At 46.7% G+C, this 18,317-nt stretch overlaps 1 protein-coding gene across 4 annotated transcripts; it reads right to left on the bottom strand.

The window, feature by feature from the left end:
- Window positions 1–3,402: 3,402 nt before the first annotated feature.
- Window positions 3,403–15,703, bottom strand: CPN1 (carboxypeptidase N subunit 1). Of its 4 annotated transcripts, none has more exons than XM_083616397.1 (9): window positions 15,214–15,703; window positions 12,621–12,817; window positions 10,837–10,992; window positions 9,714–9,896; window positions 9,374–9,485; window positions 8,441–8,580; window positions 7,299–7,398; window positions 6,148–6,266; window positions 3,403–3,687 (listed from the first exon to the last, which is right to left on the bottom strand). In XM_083616397.1, the coding sequence occupies exons 1-9, from the start codon at window positions 15,434–15,436 to the stop codon at window positions 3,556–3,558; spliced, it is 1,362 nt and encodes a 453-aa protein (XP_083472523.1). In that variant the 5' UTR covers window positions 15,437–15,703; the 3' UTR covers window positions 3,403–3,555. The 4 variants fall into 4 exon arrangements, with proteins under 4 accessions (XP_083472523.1, XP_083472525.1, XP_083472526.1 ...); XM_083616399.1 differs by lacking the exon at window positions 15,214–15,703 and adding an exon at window positions 14,872–15,060; XM_083616400.1 differs by lacking the exon at window positions 15,214–15,703 and adding an exon at window positions 14,885–14,988.
- Between the last annotated feature and the right edge of the window lie 2,614 nt (window positions 15,704–18,317).

The following is an 18,317-nucleotide window of genomic DNA, read 5'->3' as shown; positions in this document are numbered from 1 at the left end:
CTGTTCTTAACCTGAAGCACCACTTTAGCTAATTGGGCCTCCCACTACCACCGCGCCGCCGGAGCACAATTTCTGTTCTCATCCTGAAGCAAAGTTCTTAACCCAAGGTACTATTTCTGGGTTAGCGGAGTCTGTAACCTGAAGCGCATGTAACCTGAAGTGTATGTAACCCGAGGTACCACTGTATTGGCTCTCTAATGTCACTTCTAGATTATCTGTTCATTGAGCAACACCTTCCAGTGCCCTTTCCCGTCACTTTCCTTATTGCAAACTCTGATTTCAGGGGGAAGTGGGTTTGCTGCACTATCCCTTAAGTGTAGTTGCGATGACACCCACATCCATCACTGCTGCTAACTCTCTTGGTTTCCCCCTTTCCTCCCACTGCCTTGGACGATGGATGCATTAGACACAATAGGCTTCAAAGGCCTGTGCAATGCAATTTATTCCATTGAATACTTATTTTTATAAGGTAATGCCCCCAGCTAAAGGTCTTTTTATCACACTTTTCATTCCCCAATAGGTCAAGGATGGGGTACCTGTGGCCTGTCAGATGTTGCTGCACTGCAGCTCCCACCATCCCTTACTATAGACTGTGCTGGCTGGGGTTGATGGGAAGCCAGCCGCCTCTGGAGGGCCAAAGGTCCCCCACCCCGGTAGTACGGTAGGTCATTGTGCATAGTGTGAACACTCATGACTCAGCTCTTCCACCCCTGCAGTAGGTCATTGTTCCTATTGTGAACACTCATGGCTCAGCTCTTCCAGATGAGTCATATAATTGGGTTGATTATATGGGAAAGAGTAGATGACAGTAGATGGGCTCCCCCAGCCCTCTGAAGCAGATTTTGGGGGTGCATGGGGGGGCTATAGGAAGGAGGAGAGGGAGAAGCCCGCTTTCACAAGCAGGAACCTGCTTGCACTGTGTTGGATCTCACCCGCAGCTTATTGTGGGAACAAACCATGTTGTTTCTTTTCGTAAGGACAGATCCAGCTCATCAGGTATACAGTTATGTACAGTGTGTGCCTGTTGTAAATGTTTGTGCATGTTGTTTTTATTTCTTTGAAACCATTTGAAGGATAAGTGGGGAACAAAGCAAGGCAAAGGACCGTGACACAAGAATGCTTTGCATCAGCAATCTCTGTGTTTCCAAGCGGGTTGACCTCCAAAGCCTCTGCATTATATATTGCAATGTTTAACACTATTTGCAGGGAATGTGGGACACCTATGCAAATGAGGGGCAGGCAACAATCGCACAAAGACCTCTTGGGAAACAAAGAGGACATTGCTGCTGCTAAAAGAAGGAATTTGCAGCATTGACGAGTGTGGTTTTTGAAGACTTTTTCTCAAAGAAAACTGAGCTCCAAAAATGGTTGTTGGGAGGTTCTAAAAGTTGAAAGTGATTTGTAAAAGATGAGCCTCTCTTTCCTACATCTTTAATGCTAGTTTCACTGTGACTGGTTTTACATGCTGTGTTTTCCAAATGGGTTCTCATCTGCAGTAAATTAATAAGGTAGGAAGACTCCCTATCCTTTCCAGGATATGTAATCTGGAAATTTTGAAGCCCGAAAGGCTTTTGAATGGGTTATCAAATAAATTTGTGGCTGATCAAGAAAGCCAGTGTGGTGCAGTGAATAGCCAAGGTCCCTTTATATGACTTTGGGCAAATCAGCCTCAGTTCCACATCTGCAAAATGTGACTAAAAAGGGCCTGCATCTTAACACTTTTGCAAGGCTAGCAAGCATTATACAGATTATAAAGCCTGCTATGCTCACCATTATAAGGCACTTACCAGTAAAAGTGGTATATAAATCACTGCACTGTATAATGGCTTATAAATGATCGTAGCAGTTAACACTAGTGAATACTTGATGATCGTAGCAGTTAACACTAGTGAATACTTGAACACTAGTGAATACTTGGTGAATACTTGAATAATTGCTGGGATTGGGGTCTCCCATCCAAATGGCTTCACACTGTCCTCATATGAGCCAATATAGTTGCACCTACAGTTCAGAATATCAGAGGGAGGGGCACAAGGTTGTTATTTTTGCTTTTGCTTTTTGTTTTTAAATAGAAGGAAACACGACATACTGGAAACATTTGAAAAGTTAATTTACATATCCAGGAACCTTAAAAGCATCCCATGAAAGCCTTCCATACCAATGATCAAAATATTCAGTGGCCAGTAGAGGGCAACATGGTCTTTCTCATTCTGATGCAATTGAGGAGCGCAATTGAGGTTGTGCAAATGCTATACAGTGGTACCTTGGGTTAAGTACTCAATTTGTTCCGGAGGTCCGTTCTTAACCTGAAACTGTTCTTAACCTGAAGCACCACTTTAGCTAATGGGGCCTCCCGCTGCTGCTGCACCGCCAGAGCACAATTTCTGTTCTCATCCTGAAGCAAAGTTATTAACCCGAGGTACTATTTCTGGGCTAGCGGAGTCTGTAACCTGAAGTGTATGTAATCTGAAGCGTATGTAACCCGAGGTACTACTGTACTTATAAAGCAGATTTGAAGCAGATTCTTTCCTTCTAAGGATTCTGGGCACTGTAGGTTACTTCTCACAGAGTTACAATTCCCAGGAAACCTTTAAAAAACTACAGTGCACAGAACTTTATACAGTGGTACCTCTGGTTATGTATTTAATTCATTCCGGAGGGCTGTTCTTAACCTGAAACTGTTCTTAACCTGAAGCACCACTTTAGCTAATGGGGCCTCCTGCTGCTGCTGCTGCTGCCGCGCCGCCAGAGCACAATTTCTGTTCTCATCCTGAAGCAAAGTTCTTAACCCGAGGTACTATTTCTGGGTTAGCGGAGTCTGTAACCTGAAGTGTATGTAACCTGAAGCATATGTAACCCGAGGTACCACTCTACAGGACTTTCATTCCACTATGTGTTTGATTATGGCCATTGCATTTACCATTTTTACATATCTGAAAACTGATGCTGTTTAAACTTTAAAATAATACTTGTTGGGGAAAATACATAAAATTGCCCACATTGCACTGTGTGTGTATCTTGATGCTGTCATATATATTTTAGCAAGCAGCTTGTAAAATTATGAAGGCTGGAAAATATGAATTGAGACTTGAACCAGCACAGAATTAGTTCCTTTTTTTGGAGGGGGTGAACTTGAATGGTAACTAATTCCTTTTAGGAGGGGGTGAAATGGAATGAATTTCTTGTTAAAATGAACTTTCCAAGCACTGATCTGAACTAGTAGGTAGTCTTGAAGGAATATTTTGGTGTTATGTTTTCTGGTTCCTCCCTTCAATCACTACTCCCCCCTGACCTTTTTCCACCACGACAAGTGTATAGGTATTTCTGTCACCTGTGCATGCACATCATAGACCAGAAGGGCCTGCCCACCCCTTACTAGAAGAGGTCTTTTTTTGTCCATAGTGCAGTTAAATACTAGCCATTTAATAAACAAGAAGGTTTAGGCTCATTTCATGTTTATGGGTATCACAACAGATGGATCTTGGAAAGTTCATCAGTCAGCCTTGTTGACATCTCATGTTCGATATCTCCACCAGCTTTCACCCAGCCGAGCCTTCACCGTGGCGTCTCCCATTGGGCAGCTCGTGGCACAACCTTCTTATGCAGGGCTTTACTGTTGGGGACCCTGTCAGAAGCCTTTTCTACACGAGGGCTGTCCACAGTGCTCTGTCTGAGTTGGAAATGCACCTGGAAGAGAGAAGACCACTAGAGTGCTTGCTGCCATTCAATGCAAAGCCACCTCCTGTATCATGTGACTCCTGCATTGGTTACTTGATTAATTACTTGATTAGTCAAGTAAGCTCAAATCCAAAACGGGTGTAAAATTACGTAATCACCCCAATATAGGATATGTCCATTTAAAGAGGAGCAACTCAGCAATGTCAGAGGTGCTGATACTAGGGTGGCCCTTTGTCCTATTTGCTGTCCTCTAATTGGGCTGTGCAAGTGGTGCCTGGGCTCTGAACTGAGGGGGGGCATCTCAAAGCCCAGTCAATGAGGCACTGGGCTTTGGGAAGGACGTGTGAGGCTCTGATAGAGTTCTGGAGTCCTCCCACCTCCTTTTCAAAGACTAATCAGCACTTACCCAGCTTTGGGAAGGAGATGGGAGGGCTCTAGCACCCTGCCAGAGCCTCACACCTTCTTCCCAAAGCAGGGAACTTCCTTATTTGCCTTTGGGAAGGCAGCGCAAGGGCTGGACGGGGGGGGGGGGGGCTGGCTCCAAATTTTGGCCTCATACAGGGCATCATAGTATTCAAGTCCACAACTACACAGTCCATGATTCAGCGATGGCCTCAAATACACTAAATGCTATGTTTTAAATGCTTGAAGCAGAAGAACATGGCTTGCTACGGGTGACAAGGCCTGGCCAGTAACAAAGCTCAATGAGTTTAAGGGGGAAAGTGTTTATTTTACTCTTTGATGGGACATGGAGGTCTTGGCTAGGGATCCAGAAAGTCAGCAATAGGTTTCCATCTCTCCTTCCACCAGCAGGTGGCTCAGCCGAGCTCTGATTCACAGCACTGCCTCACCGCTCCACTCCCCGCCCCCAATATGCTACACCCCCTTGCAGGGTGAGGGTTTCCCTGGCAGTGGAGCCTCTCAGTAAATCATCAGAAATGCATTAAGAGCATTCCAGAAAATCTGGCTGTCTCCTCTCTTGAAATGGGGTGGGGCTAAGCTGGGGAAGATCAGAAGCTCACAGAGAAGATGGGCACCTCCACAGAGTCGCAGGAGGGCTGCAGGCTGTTTGAGTGGCAGAATGCAGCCTTAAGGCCCAGGAGGTTGGAAGGCAGCTCAGTGACTGAGTAGGCTCTCCTGAAGGGGGTGTTAGGCTGCCTTTGCTTCCCCAACATCACAGTTAAATGCCCCTTGAAGTATATGGCTCATTTCACTGAGATCAGTCTGGGCTTCCTAGTCTTGAAAGCCTAGTCCTGTGCCAGCCCCAAGTCACAAGGGGATGGTAAACAGGGACAATTAACGCAGAGAAATGACCATTCCAGCACCTCAGGACTAAAAGAACGCCCAGCCCCCACACTCCAGCACTGCCAAAAATGGAAACTTGCCAAACTTCCTTCTTTTGTATGGAATATGGTTGCTGAGTTAAAACACAACTGTGTTACACAAGGTCCCAAGGACAAATAAACAGCAAAGCAAAAGGTCAGGGGTGAAGAACATATCTAGAGATTCTCCAACTTTCCATTGCAGACTGGCAGGAGGCCTTCATTCTCCCTAACTACACCCCCTGCTTCAAATACAGTTTTCCAAAGCAGCTTAATAGAATTTAGAGAGGCTATTTGCTACTTGTAGCTCTACAGAATGACAGAATTAGAGCTGAGGTGAAGAGCGCTGTGTAACTAAAAAGCATCCACAGCCTTTAATCGGGGTGGGCCAAGAAAAGATGCAATAACTATTTTATATCTTTGGACAGACATTACTTAGCACTCTACCAGTTCCAGATTTGGGGCTGGGTATTTCTAAATGGCAACAAGAGTGCTCTGAGCAGTGCTGGGCTAGCAGCCAGTTTAATTTCCTACAATGCCTGAAGGTAACACTAATGTGGGGAGAAATGTGGAAAATTTAAATGGTGGCTAATATCAGCCACCTGGCTACTTGGAACTCTGGGATAGAATTAATATTTTTAAAAGGGGGGGCATAGGGCAGTGTCAGTGCTGGAGAACTGGGGCCTAGGCCTAAGGATGTCAGGTGCTGACATGGCCCCAGGTAGCACAGCTTGAGGAGTAGGAGCTGCATGGTTTTCTCTGCCAAGGCTCTAGTGGGGCACCTGGAGCACAAAGAGATGCAACTTTACATGAGTGGTCTGCTTTAAACTATCCATCCTGGATTTCTGTGCATCCAATGAGCAGGTCATAGACAGGGCTGAGTAGGGCAATAGTTAAGGGAAATGCGGGGAGGTCTTCTCCTTACCAGTCTGGAAGGGAAGGTGAACTTCTGAAGCTGGGCTGGGCTAATGCTTTCCCATACTCTCAGTGTTTCCACATTTTTATTAACCATAATTCCATGACCCAACTCTCATAGGGGTGCAGGGAAGGTTTCTTCCCACTATCTCCCTGGTGGCCCTACTCTAATTCACGCCTGAAGGCCCAGCTTAGCAGAACCTGGCACCTTTAACCTTTCCCCAACACTCACCACCGTGGGTGCAGCTGGGCCCACCGTCACCGTCACTGTCTGTGGCTGGTATCCATCCGCTGATGCCGTGACTGTGTAAGTACCAGGCAGCAGCAGCCGGAAATAGTCACCATGTTCTCCTACCAGAGAGAAAGAGGGGCTGAGAAGGTATAGAGAGCAGAGCCAGAGGACACCACTTGGGCTTGACTTGCCTGGCCTCAGCCCCACAATTAGGGAGTCCGGGGGGGGGGGAACCCTGGCTAGAATCAGGGTTCAGTTGGTCCTGATTGCTCCCCTAACAAAGTGCTGAATTATGTATCTGCCCAGTGACACTCACTATGAACACAGCTCAAACTTGCAATGTGCTCTGTGCCAGGCCAGAGAACAAGTTTATCTGTTTGTTTGTTTGTTTGTTTGTTTCACAATATTTCCACTTACGGTAATCACTGATACTTCCCTGCAGAAAATGCAGGGAAGGGCAGGGGTTAGCACCCCAAAATTTTAATGGGGAAAAAAAGGCTTATTGAGCTCAATGGCCCACTGCTACAGCAGTAGATTTACTGCATTGGGGTGTGTGTGTTGGACTAGATGAACTCTTTGACTACTGAGATATTGAAATTGGCTGCATAAGAGACCATAAAGCTATAGGCATAACCAGTGCTTTTTTTCCTGGGGGGTACGCAGGGGTATGCATACCCCCTAAACATTTTGTGAATCTTTGTACTTTTGTCCATTTACTGTATTTATTTTTCACAATTTGAACTATAAAATGGTGATTTTCTTGAGTCAAAATGAGAGTACCCCTAAACATTTTTTTTTTTTAGAAAAAAAGCACCGGACATAACTCCTGGCGTTTTCTATTTTGTTTTTGCTTGTTTTTATATGAGAAGCTTATACCCTTTACAGCCCCTGCGTGGGGCACATGGTCACAAGGAATAGACATCTTCACAACAGACTCTCAGAACCCCTTTTAGTCTTCCAGAATGACTCACTGCGAATGTTGTTAACATAATGCAGAAAGCAGAAGAGAGTCGTTTTCAAAGCAAAAGTATACCTGGCAGTTTTATGAAGGTTTTTCTTTCAGATTATAACTGTGGGACATACAAATACAGTAATGCCATTTAATTACCACCTATGATAATAGTCTGGCCTGTGTCAAGCTGGGTACCGACCTGAAGTGACATCATGGGCAATTCCTTTGACTGAGATGACAGCACCTGCGAGCCTGTTGTTGTTGTCATCGGACACCAGACCTTTGATGCCCTGGTGAACCTACAAAACACAAATACCAAACAAATAAGTGGATACCCTTAGAACTGGGGAAAGGGAGTCCACACTGCCTAGATCCAGAATGCAGTAGTTCGGCTTGCCTAGCTCTATGAACCTCCCTGAGACCTCCGGGTATAGGGAGGTACATAAATTCAATGAAGAAGAAGAAGAAGAAGAAGAAGAAGAAGAAGAAGAAGAAGAAGAAGAAGAAGAAGAGGAGGAGGAGGAGGAGGAGGAGGAGAAGGAAGAAGAGCTCCTGAGAACAGAGCTTGACCCACACCCCACAAGTGATGCATTCTAGCTCAGTGATAAAGCACATGTTCCAAATGCAAAAGACCCCAAGAGATCCTTGGTATCTCCAGATAAGGTTGCCAAAAGCCCTGCCTGTAACTTTCAGTACAGTGGTACCTCGGGTTAAGAACTTAATTCATTCTGGAGGTCTGTTCTTAACCTGAAACTGTTCTTAACCTGAGGTACCACTTTAGCTAATGGGGCCTCCCGCTGCCACCCCGCGATTTCTGTTCTCATCCTGAAGCAAAGTTCTTAACCCAAGGTACTATTTCTGGGTTAGTGGCATCTGTAACCTGAAGCGTCTGTAACCTGAGGTACCACTGTACTCAATTGGATGGACAAGTGCTCTACTTGGTCATGGTCTGGTATAAGCAGTGCTTTCTGGGGGGATGCAGGGTACGCATACCCCTAAACATTTTGTGCATCTAAGTTTGGTCTCATTGAGGGGCAGTATTTCAGTATGAGTAAGGAAAATTAAAGTACCCCTAAACATTTTCTTTAAAGAAAAAAAAGCACTGGGCATAAGGAGCTGCCATGGAGCACTGGAGGTGAGTCTGGGGAACTAAGGCAGGTAGAGCTGGTGAGAAATTTAGCTAATGGGCAAAATAAAAACTGACAAATTGCCAAATCAGCATCCGCACCTGAGGATTGGAAAGTAGTCAATGTAACACCATATTTTAAAAATGGATCCAGGGGGAAATGAGACAACTTTGTAGAAGGATTGTGCAGGATGTCACCCTGGCAGCTTTATTACCTCCTCTATGTAGGTGATAAGTGCTTCAGCATTTTTCCGCCACTCAAACACCAAACTGCTCTCTGGTGGAAATTTTTCGCAACTCAGTTCAAGGGTAATCTCAAAGCAATTGGTGTGCAGATAATTGAAATCTTGCATCCCTGCAAGGCAAAGAGATGAGGATATTGATTTGTTCCACAGTGGGGCTGAATGCAGTCCTCCAGTCCTCTCAGTCTGACCCTTGGGACTCTCCCCAAGCCACACCCCTTCCTGGCTCTGCTTTTGCTTGGTTGGAGAACATGCCCTTGTCCTCTGATGATGCCTCTTGCTTACCTGGATGGAAGATGGAGAGGGGCGTGCGAGTTTGTGCGGAAACCAGCCTGCTGTACAAAGGTAACATTTATATCCAGTGCTTTCGCACCCACTACCGACATGCATAAGAAGAAGCAAGTTTCCCCTCCCCTGTTTGATAAAATCACCTCAGCCCCTTGCTGGATTGCGGGGGCCAGGTAAAGAGACGTGCGTAAGTTCTGGTGTGTACAAATGTCTGAGCTTTGCAGGGCTGGAATGTTTTCCACGTTACAAAGGTAAATTTCACATCCCTTTCTGTGCTCACTTTGACTCTGGCCCTGTGCGCCACTGAAATGTGGCCTTCAGAAAGGTGCCCATGAAGGAATGTGCCCTTAGAGTGAAAAAGGTTCCCCACCCCCACATTTCAGGAACAGATGGAAAAACAATCATATTACAAAACAGGCTTCTTTAGACACAGGCACCATTGGCTCTTCATCTCCTCTTCCAATGTACAGAATTTCCATATGGGGTCACATGTATTGTTTCTTCCCTCCAGAATTACCTAGCTGAGTCTCTCCCTTTCCTCTTCTCCCAATCTCTCCATCCCCCATTCCTCCTACATGGGCTATTTTGAATGCCCCTGCCTTTCCCCCTTGGCCTTACCCTTGCTGAGCGAATACCAGGAGGCTCCATTGGTGATGCCATCAGGAAAGATATCTCCACAATTTGTGCCTTGGTGCATCGTTCCATGGGCATATGAATAGCTTTTGGCCAGCTGTAAAGAAAGTGCCAAGCTAGTCATAGATTCCTACCCACTCAGTTTCATATGCATTGCAGGGCACAGGCAGAATCCAGATTCAAATTCATTAATTTGTGAACAGACTTTGCAACATCAGTTCCCTGTGCTTCCCATCAAGAAGACCTACACTCCAGCACTGTTCAGAGCTAACAAAATCCAGCACCCAGGGAAAGTGCCGTGGCTATTATGTCTGCTACCACTCACCTTCTGGAAGAGGCTGTCATCAGGAGTGGGGCTGTTCTGTGCTTGCCAGACGCTCCGGCTTCTCTGCTCTTGGGATTTATCATATGGGTAGTTGGCAACAACGGCACCACCATGGAGATTGGCCGAGAGAATGAAATTGTAGCTTTTCATCCACTGAATCACAGCAAAAGTCTCTGGTTCCACCTGTGAAGGGGGAGAAGCAGGGAAGTCCAGGCAAGAACCACGTCCTTATTTCCAGCATTCCCAGTTTGGTACAAACATGGGGCAGAGTCCTGCTAGGACCGTACCCCTTCAAAATGTAGAGGTAGACCTCCATGACTGAGTGCTCTGCCATGTCAAGTCACCTGGTGTTGGAAAGCTATTGTATCAAGGAGAAAGGTTCTTGCATGGCCTTCCCCTTAATGTGTTAATGGCCAGGTTTTTGAGGGTGGCCCACATAAAACACCTTCAGTGGTCTTCCCCTCCAGCGCCGCCCCCCCCCTGTTTACCATATGGTGACAGCAGATGTATTGCATCCTGTGAAAAGTAAAATGGTGGCAGGAGTGAGCCCTCCTAGGGATTTGGCATTTGCCCTAGTAGGCCATAGGCTTGTGCCAGGCTGGAATGTGCCGCTTTTATACGTGCTGAGGAGATGGTTTTTTTGAAGAGGATCTTCAAATATGTGATTACCCTATCTGCATTGTGAAGTGGTACACTCCTGGAAGTACATGCTTTTCCTGAATGGGTAGATTGGCTCCTAGTGAAAGACCAAGAGAATGGCAAGGGGAATAAATTTTACTTCTGAATCACTGCAAGAAATCAGCCTTGTGGACTTCACAGCCCTCACTGGTCCGATTGGTGGGTGGGATGAAACCCAAGCACCCCATATGTCAGGCTGCAGCCATGGGTCAGTGGCACTGAAACAGAACATCCAGTGTGCTGGATATTGGGAGTAAACTGGGAGGTGGATATTGGATGTAGCAACACTGGAACTAATGTGGGAGTTGAGGCAAAAGAAGAAGAGAAGGATCTTAGAGAGGGGAACCTGAACTGCCACAGCCCTGGAGGGGTGTCCTAAAGCAAGTGTTGTTTTTGTGACACCCAGGCAGACTAGGCATTGAGTGAGTCTACAGTAATGTGTTACCTGACTTCTCCAGTTGTCTGGCAAGGGTATATGGTGGTTGGGTCCACCCTGTTTCTCATTGTAGTACATGACAGTATTGAGGTCAGGAAAGTTTCGGTTAAGGTCGACTCCATTGGCATTGTTTCTCCCAACGAGGTATCCTAAGGGACTTTGGCTCTAGAGAAGAATGAATGGTAAACATGTGAGTTCTAGGCATGGCTAAGTGCACACCAAACCCCACCTTGCCACTTTTGTTGGTGTATGTGTCAATGAGAATTTCAGGAAACACAAGGATATGCAAAAATCTCTGGGTTTCTGAGTGTTAATCCCAGCTGGCAGGCATCTTCTGACCCTGTTTAACATTATCAGCAGCCACCATCATTTAAATTAGATTAGAGTTTGATTTATTTGCTGCTTTCCAACAGACTGTTGCACTCAAAATAGCTCAGAATCCACAGAATCCCCCGCCTCCCCTCCCAGCAGCAAATCCTCATATTTTTATGGTCAGAAATTCTTGCATCTATTTGTCCCCTAGACAACGGAACGGGGAAGCCCAATAAAGGAAAAAGTAATGAGAAGAGCAGCATGACCAATCTGGGTCTCCAGTGAGATTAAATACTTTACTAGGCAGTGCTCCAGGCCCTGTTCAGTACAGTTTCTGTTCTGGCATTTAAAGGCTAGGAATTACTGACAGTACCAGAGATGAAACCAATGCATTCAAATCAAGGAGCTCTGGGAATATATATTGACACCGCATGAGTTTCATCAGAAATCCAGTGAGAGTGGAAATAAATCAACACAATAGCTAGACCAATAGCTCTGGGGCTTGGCCCATGGGGCTCTGCTGTTAGTACCACTCTTGACAGATGAAACAAGTCCAGTATCATTAAATGGGCTTTCTAAGCATCTCGGCCTGCTTTGGTTGCCCATCACCAGAATGCAGTGGAAGGGCACAGAACTTGTCTAGAAGCCATGACTAAATCAAATCCCTAAGAAAAAAACCCCAGTGCTACTAGCTTGGCTATTACTGTGCTATGAAGGGTCAACGTGTAGGCTGACCACTTAGGCAAAAGCATTGCTAGGTACTTAAAAAAAATCTTGGGGCACAGACTCATGACACTAATTTGCCTCTGGGCAAATTAAGAGGGAGGGTGACTGTGGTCTCACCAGCACTGTGTTCTGCAAAGTGCCCAGTAAAGCAGAGGTGGCTGACCTGAGGCCCTCCAGGTGTTGTTGGACTTCAGTTACCATCTGCCCCAGTCAGTCTTTCCAATGGTCATGGATGATGGGAGTTGTAGTCCAACAACATCTGGAGGGTGATAGCTTAGCTACCCCTGCTGTAAATAAAGTAAATACACACATACACAGAACCTTTTAGAAGGAGGAAAAGATCCAGCAAAAGACCAGGAGCTCAGGACCCTAACAAAACCCATACACTCATTCATTTAAAAGGGACATTAAAAAGAGGGATTAAAATGTACATATACTAATTCATATCTATAGATGCAACTTTAGAAATAATTATAGTAATTTAAACATGAGTTGGATCCAGACTAAGTTAGTTGAACTTAGTTCCCATTGAAATAAATGTGACTTAAGTCATGATTATCTTAACCCATTGATTTCATTTGGATCCAAGTTCAATGATGGGTATGAGCTGCTAGTGGAGTCTGATAGACTTGTCCTCCATGACCCCACCTCCTGCATGTTTCCCCCTCTGCTATTCCTCCCTTTGCCTCCCTCAGACAACCTTCTTTCATCATCACCATGGCTACTGAGATAAGGAAGGGATGCTTGCCTGGTACCTGGGCAGCTGCCACCTCATATCCATCTGGGTTCATGGTGGGCAAGAGGTGAATGCGCGTCTCATGGATGAGCTGCGTGACGCGCTGGTTGCCATGCCGATACTGTTCACACAGGAACTCTGCGAGCTGGAGCAGCAGTTCCCGGCCCAGCACTTCATTCCCGTGCATGTTTGCCACATACTTGAACTCTGGCTCCACTGGGAAAGTGAGAGATTTGCTGATATTAGAACAGTGGCTGGAATAATACCCAGGGTTGGCTGGTGCTCTGAAGCCTAGACACTGGGAAGAAGGCTAGGGCGCATGTTCCCCATTCATGTCCCACAGGGATTAAACTCTAGCTGTGCCCTTTTGTGCTGCTGTGAAGAGTCTCTCTGTGGGGGTCATCCACCATCTACTGCAGGCTTCCCCAACCAGTTCCAGCCAGCACAGCTGATGAGCGTTGGGGTCCAAAACATCTGGAGGGCACCTGGTTGGGAAAGGCTGATCTACTGTATCACAGAGTCATAGACAACTGCTGATGCCTTAGGCCACTTTGTGCCATTGGTCCACCTAGCTTGATGCTGTCTACATGGACTGGCAGTGGCACTGACCGGGGAGATTCCCAACCCCACCTTGATATTCTGGCATGCAAAGCCATTGATAATGACAAAGCTCTGTCACTGAGCTGTGGCTCTTCTCCACCTTGCTGAACCCCGCAAAGAATTGTGGAATCAGGGTGGCGCAACCCCTGGGAATCCGTGCCCCAAGAGAGTTGCAAGAAGCAATGGCCTGTATGGGAGTGGTGTAAATTTTGGGGTGGGAGAGAAGCATTTTCTTTGATTCAGGACTGATGAGAGGGTCCATTCAAATCAGAAAGGTCAGGTTCTCTCTATGCCCTTATTTTGTACAGCCAGCTCTCCCCTTCCCACTTCCTTCATCTCCTCTCACTGCTATGTCACATTCCAGACTTCAAAAGCCTCGAGGGGTTTTAGACTGAACTGCAAAATCAAATCAATCCTTCATCTTGGCCTGGCCTCAAATTCTTTTCTCTAAAACCACTCCCCCCATAAAGCGGCCCCTTTAACTCCATATGCAAGACAAGCAGCCTTCAGAGTACAGGAGGGCGAGGGTTTCCTCAGGGTGCAAAAGGACCCTACCTGCTGCTCAACCCCACAGTCAGAGATGCACTATGGGGTGAAGAAGACAGTTAAATTGCACATTGGAGAAATGGAAGGGCAGCGTGCTTGCAACAACTTTCCCAGTCCCAAAGGATACAAAACAAGGTCAAAGGGAATCCTAACGTATCCAGACACCTCTTGTGCAATCTGGCATCTGCAGACAGCCCTTTCCCTTTCTTATCCACTCTTCCTCTGCTCCTTGTCCCTCTCCTGTGTTCCTATCCTCTACCTAAATAGATGGCCTGCAGGCATTCTTATGGTACCTCCTGCTGGGTGTTTATTATGGGGTTGGTGCTATAATGATCCCATTGCCCATTTGCAATATCTCAATAACCTGCTTGCAAATTAAGCACCCATCTAGAAGCACCCCTAGCCAACACTGTATACTGCTGAGCTTGGAGAGAGAAAACACAGCCTCACATTCAGCCTGAAGCTCACTGGCTTTTAGCAGAATTTGCCTTGCAGGGCTGTTGTGTAGACAAAATGCTGGGCTGAATGGTGAGGGGAGGGGGAATACAGGCTGACCATTTGATACTAATGACCTTCCCACAATAAACACTTGCCTGGAAGCACCCAAAAAAAGTCTTGATCAGTTAGAATCAGTTCATGTCAGTTGAAATGCCTGAGTAAATAAAACTGCTTTTGCCCAACACTGAAATGTTAGCAATATTATAGCAGATGAAACTCTTTGGGGAGGTCATTCAACAACCAGGGCATCATTGTCAGATAAAAGCCCCCCCCCTCTTGTTGATGATCATCTCACCTCCAATGGAAGAGGTACTTGGAGAAGGACCTGAGAACTCTTGCCTCTGTCTGACTCTGGTGCCTGTCATCACCTAGCTATTGGCCTCAGCATCTACCTAATTCAGTGCACACCCCATCCCTCGCTTCTTCCAGAGGCATTAGGCTCCACCAAAGCCACATCTGCTATAGCAGTATGAAAAGCTAGGCAGCCCCAAATGGAGGTTTCCCTCACCAGCCAAGGTTAACCATAAACTTCAAACCAGTTCCCTCAGCTCTTCTTCCTAGAATCAGAGTTGCGCAGCAGGTAGTGATCTGGACTTGAACCCCGGGGAGCTGGATTTAAATTTTACCTCAGCCACAGACCTCGGACTGCTCTTTGGACACATCTCTCTCCCTCGATTCCTCAAGTGTAAAATGAACAACAGACGAAAAGAAATACATGCCAGGTCGCCATGGCGAGTGTCTGTCAGCTGACACACGGCTGCATCCTGCACAGCTCCTCCTCCCCACAGTCTCTGCTTGCCCTAGCTAGGAGTGCCTTGGGGCTGGGCTTTGCCGCCACAGGGGTTCCTGGTTAGAAGCCAGGGCAGCACTGAATCTCACTGCTCCGGAACTTGGCATGGGGTTGGAAGCACACAAAGAAGCAACTGCTCAGCTGCAGGAAAGGGTTACAACCCCAGGAAAACACTTACTGGGCTCATGGATGCCGGGATAGTCGCTGAACTCCAGCACATAGAGGTGGCGGCCCTGGACGCTGCGCCCAATGCTGTACAGCCTGGTAATGTATGGGCAGGCACCCTTCACGTCATACAGGGCTTGCACCAGCTCCTCATAGCGGTGATGGAAGAAGTTCACTGAGGCTGCCACCCTCGCCAGGAGCAGGACCTTTCCAAGGATCCAGAGCCACTGAGACATCCTCCTGTGGGTGGGCGGCAGGCAGCTCTTTGCGCCGAGGAGATGTGAGCACAGCCCAGGCTCCCTGCCTACCAGGAGCTAAAGTGCAAACTCAAACCAGCTCTCTCCAGTTTCACAGCCAAGTGCCAGCCCACTGCACCTGCCGTGGTCATGGTGGGAGGGCTATCTCAGTGAATGCCCCTCACAGCTCAGGAAGAATTTACAACTCGGAGCTCTTGTGTGCTCTCTGTCTGTCTCTCTCTCTCTCTCTCCCCCCACCCAAAGAGTTCCTGGAGCCAGAATCCTTCCAAGCTTCTGTACATTTGGAAAGTTGTGCTGATTCCTGTTCATTTATTAACTCGAGGGTAAACAGGGGCCTAAAGCTGCCTGGCTCTCATTGCAGGCCAGGAGGAACCTGATCAAACTATTACAAACAAGGGGCGCATTCAGGAGCTGAGGCATCTTCTGCCGAGGGCTCCAGTTGTGCCAGGACTTGGCCATTTTTCAGCTCCAGACCTAAGACTTGGGACTATAAAGAAAAGCGCCTCTGAGCATGGAGAGTGCCTCCCCGTCTCCACTGAGGAACTGCACCCTGTCACACCACTTTTTCAGGATTAAGACACAGGGCTTCCAAAGCACAGCCGGCATGGGCCCTGACATCTTTGTTTTTAGAAGTTAAGCCCTGGTATGGCAGACCGTTTGAAAAGCCACAGCCCCATGGACTAATGATGCCAAAACAAGAAGCAGCAAACTAACAGCGTTCCAAATAAAGTGCCTTGCAGAGTGAATGTGGCCAAGGACAGAGGGCAGCACATTCTGTACCTGTGCCTCTGTCTCCCTTGAAGTAAAGGATTTATTCCTTAGCCTTTTCTTCTGTCCTGCAAGACAATGGGTACAGATTTTTCCTCCAGGTTTGCTCCTGAAGCCTTTCTCATGGATTAGTATAGCCGCAAGGGAGCAAAGGATCAGAGTTTTCCTTCTCCTAGATGGGCTGCCTCAATTCCATCTACTGCATGTGCATAACCAGCTTCTCAGACATTGGACCCACTATTGGTTTCATCCACTAAATCTTCCAGGGCCTGTCTTCACATGCAGGGGAACTTCCTAACTCACCAAGGGTTTGAGACCCATCGGTTACCCTCACCTAGTTTAGCCAGCCAGTTTAAAACAACTTTATTATGACTTTTCAACAATGTTGTTCATCATTATTAATTTGGTTCCCTTAGCTATCTCAGCTGGAATGAAGATCACTTTGGTTCCCTTCTCCTATCATTCTCCAGATATGGACGGGGGATGGGGTGGGGGGGATGAGTGGAAAGGCTGTCTTCCCAGGTCATGGATAAATGGATGAGATTGTTTTCTGGGAGTAATCAATAGTTCTCTTTAACGTTTGAGTAAAGCTCAGTCAGTCTGCCAGTCAATACCTTATCTGCTGAAACTAAAGGTCAACAGCAAAAAGGAAAACTTGACACAGAAAAATAGAATTCAGGTGAAATTCAGCACAAGGAATATGATGCATAATAGAAATTTACTATATTTAAAAAACAACAACTTAGCATCATCTTTGATAAGATAGCTCAATACCAAATGATCACCCTGACGGAGTACAGCAACAGATAACATACTTGTCTCTGATTTACTCAGTGTCAGGGACCTTAAGTTCTCTTCAGGTAATAAAGCAGAGGACTGAAACCCAGAAGGGGACTGGCACATAGCACATGCCCCAGAAGTGCTGCTGCTTGATGAGCCTACAGGGCCAGCCACACCCACCCACCCACTGGACAGAGATTGTAGCACTGCAATCCTCAGATCTTGCATTTATTTGGTAATCAGATGGGATAAAACGAAGCATTGATCAAATGTACTGCTACCTCTCCGGAAGTCTCCTTGTTCATCTACAGTCAGTTGTTGCCTTTCTACTGAGCTTCTAAATCATCAAGGGGGAAAATGGTCTGCTTTTTTTAAGGCTGCATCCAAATGGCTAATCAGGGCTCACCAACCTGCTTGTCCTGTCCTTAGAAAGTGTCAGCATCGCCCTTGAGCCAGTGCCACCAACTGGACTCAGACACTTCAGCCCCGACTGGGCTAGGTGAGCTGGGTAGCACTTCCAGAGACCACCTTCTGCACAGGAACAGGTCAAAGTGCTGTGGACTCACAGCTTAGAGTTGTGAGCACCGGATTCACTTCCACAAGTAGACAGTCGTCACACAGCAGAGTATAGCAGAGTACAGCAGAGCATAAATGACTCGGAGAGCAGCTCTGTAGAATAACTTATTTATTCTATCTACAACTATCATACAAACTATATACAGAGCTAAATGAGGTCTAAGCATAAAGAATGCTGCACTGCACTGAGTGTCTGCAGCTGCTCTTAGCAGCAACCTTATCTATACACACGATCTCTAACACTCAGTCTCTCTCTCTCCGACACACTGACTGACTGACTCTTTGATGTGGTGCTGGAGCAGAATAAGTAGAGAGCAGAACACCGCCCTCCTCTCTGGAGAATCACCAGACTCATCAGAAGATTCTTGGATATGGGAGGGGTGAAATCTCCTCAGAAAGTATGGTCAAATGGCTTTCCACTTGGCCCATGTTTTGTAGGCACATGTCCCAGAGGTTTTGTTTGCCTCACTGCTTTCCCTGGGAAAACCCACTCCTTAACGCTGAATCAGAGCAAACATTTATCTGCAGAAAACCCAATTGGCGTTTGTACCGATTTAGTGGTAAAGACCAGCTTTTCCTGGGGGAATGTAGTAGGAGAAGTAGAAGTCTGGACAAGCCCTCAGCCTGCAATTGTGGGAATCAATCTTACCACCTTTTTGTGCATTAGCACTGGGATGCTGAATTCCCAGTCCTTTGCACCGATTCATGACATTACTGGCCAACAGAAAAGGAATAA

Source organism: Podarcis filfolensis (assembly GCF_964270895.1).
Source record: "Podarcis filfolensis genome assembly, chromosome: 5".
Lineage (NCBI taxonomy): Eukaryota > Metazoa > Chordata > Lepidosauria > Squamata > Lacertidae > Podarcis > Podarcis filfolensis.
The sequence above is the reverse complement of the archived record's forward strand: the minus strand, read 5'-3'. Positions and strand labels throughout refer to the sequence as shown.

What these genes read in the sequence shown, in the direction of transcription:
- CPN1 (XM_083616397.1), bottom strand. Translation starts at nt 15,436, where the DNA reads ATGTCTCAGTGGCTCTGGATCCTTGGAAAGGTCCTGCTCCTGGCGAGG. An exon ending in ATGACAGCCTCTTCCAGAAG is followed by an intron (nt 9,486 to 9,713) that starts GTGAGTGGTAGC and finishes CTTTCTTTACAG; the next exon opens with CTGGCCAAAAGCTATTCATA. An exon ending in GCCCAGCTGCACCCACGGTG is followed by an intron (nt 3,688 to 6,147) that starts GTGAGTGTTGGG and finishes TCTCTCTTCCAG; the next exon opens with GTGCATTTCCAACTCAGACA.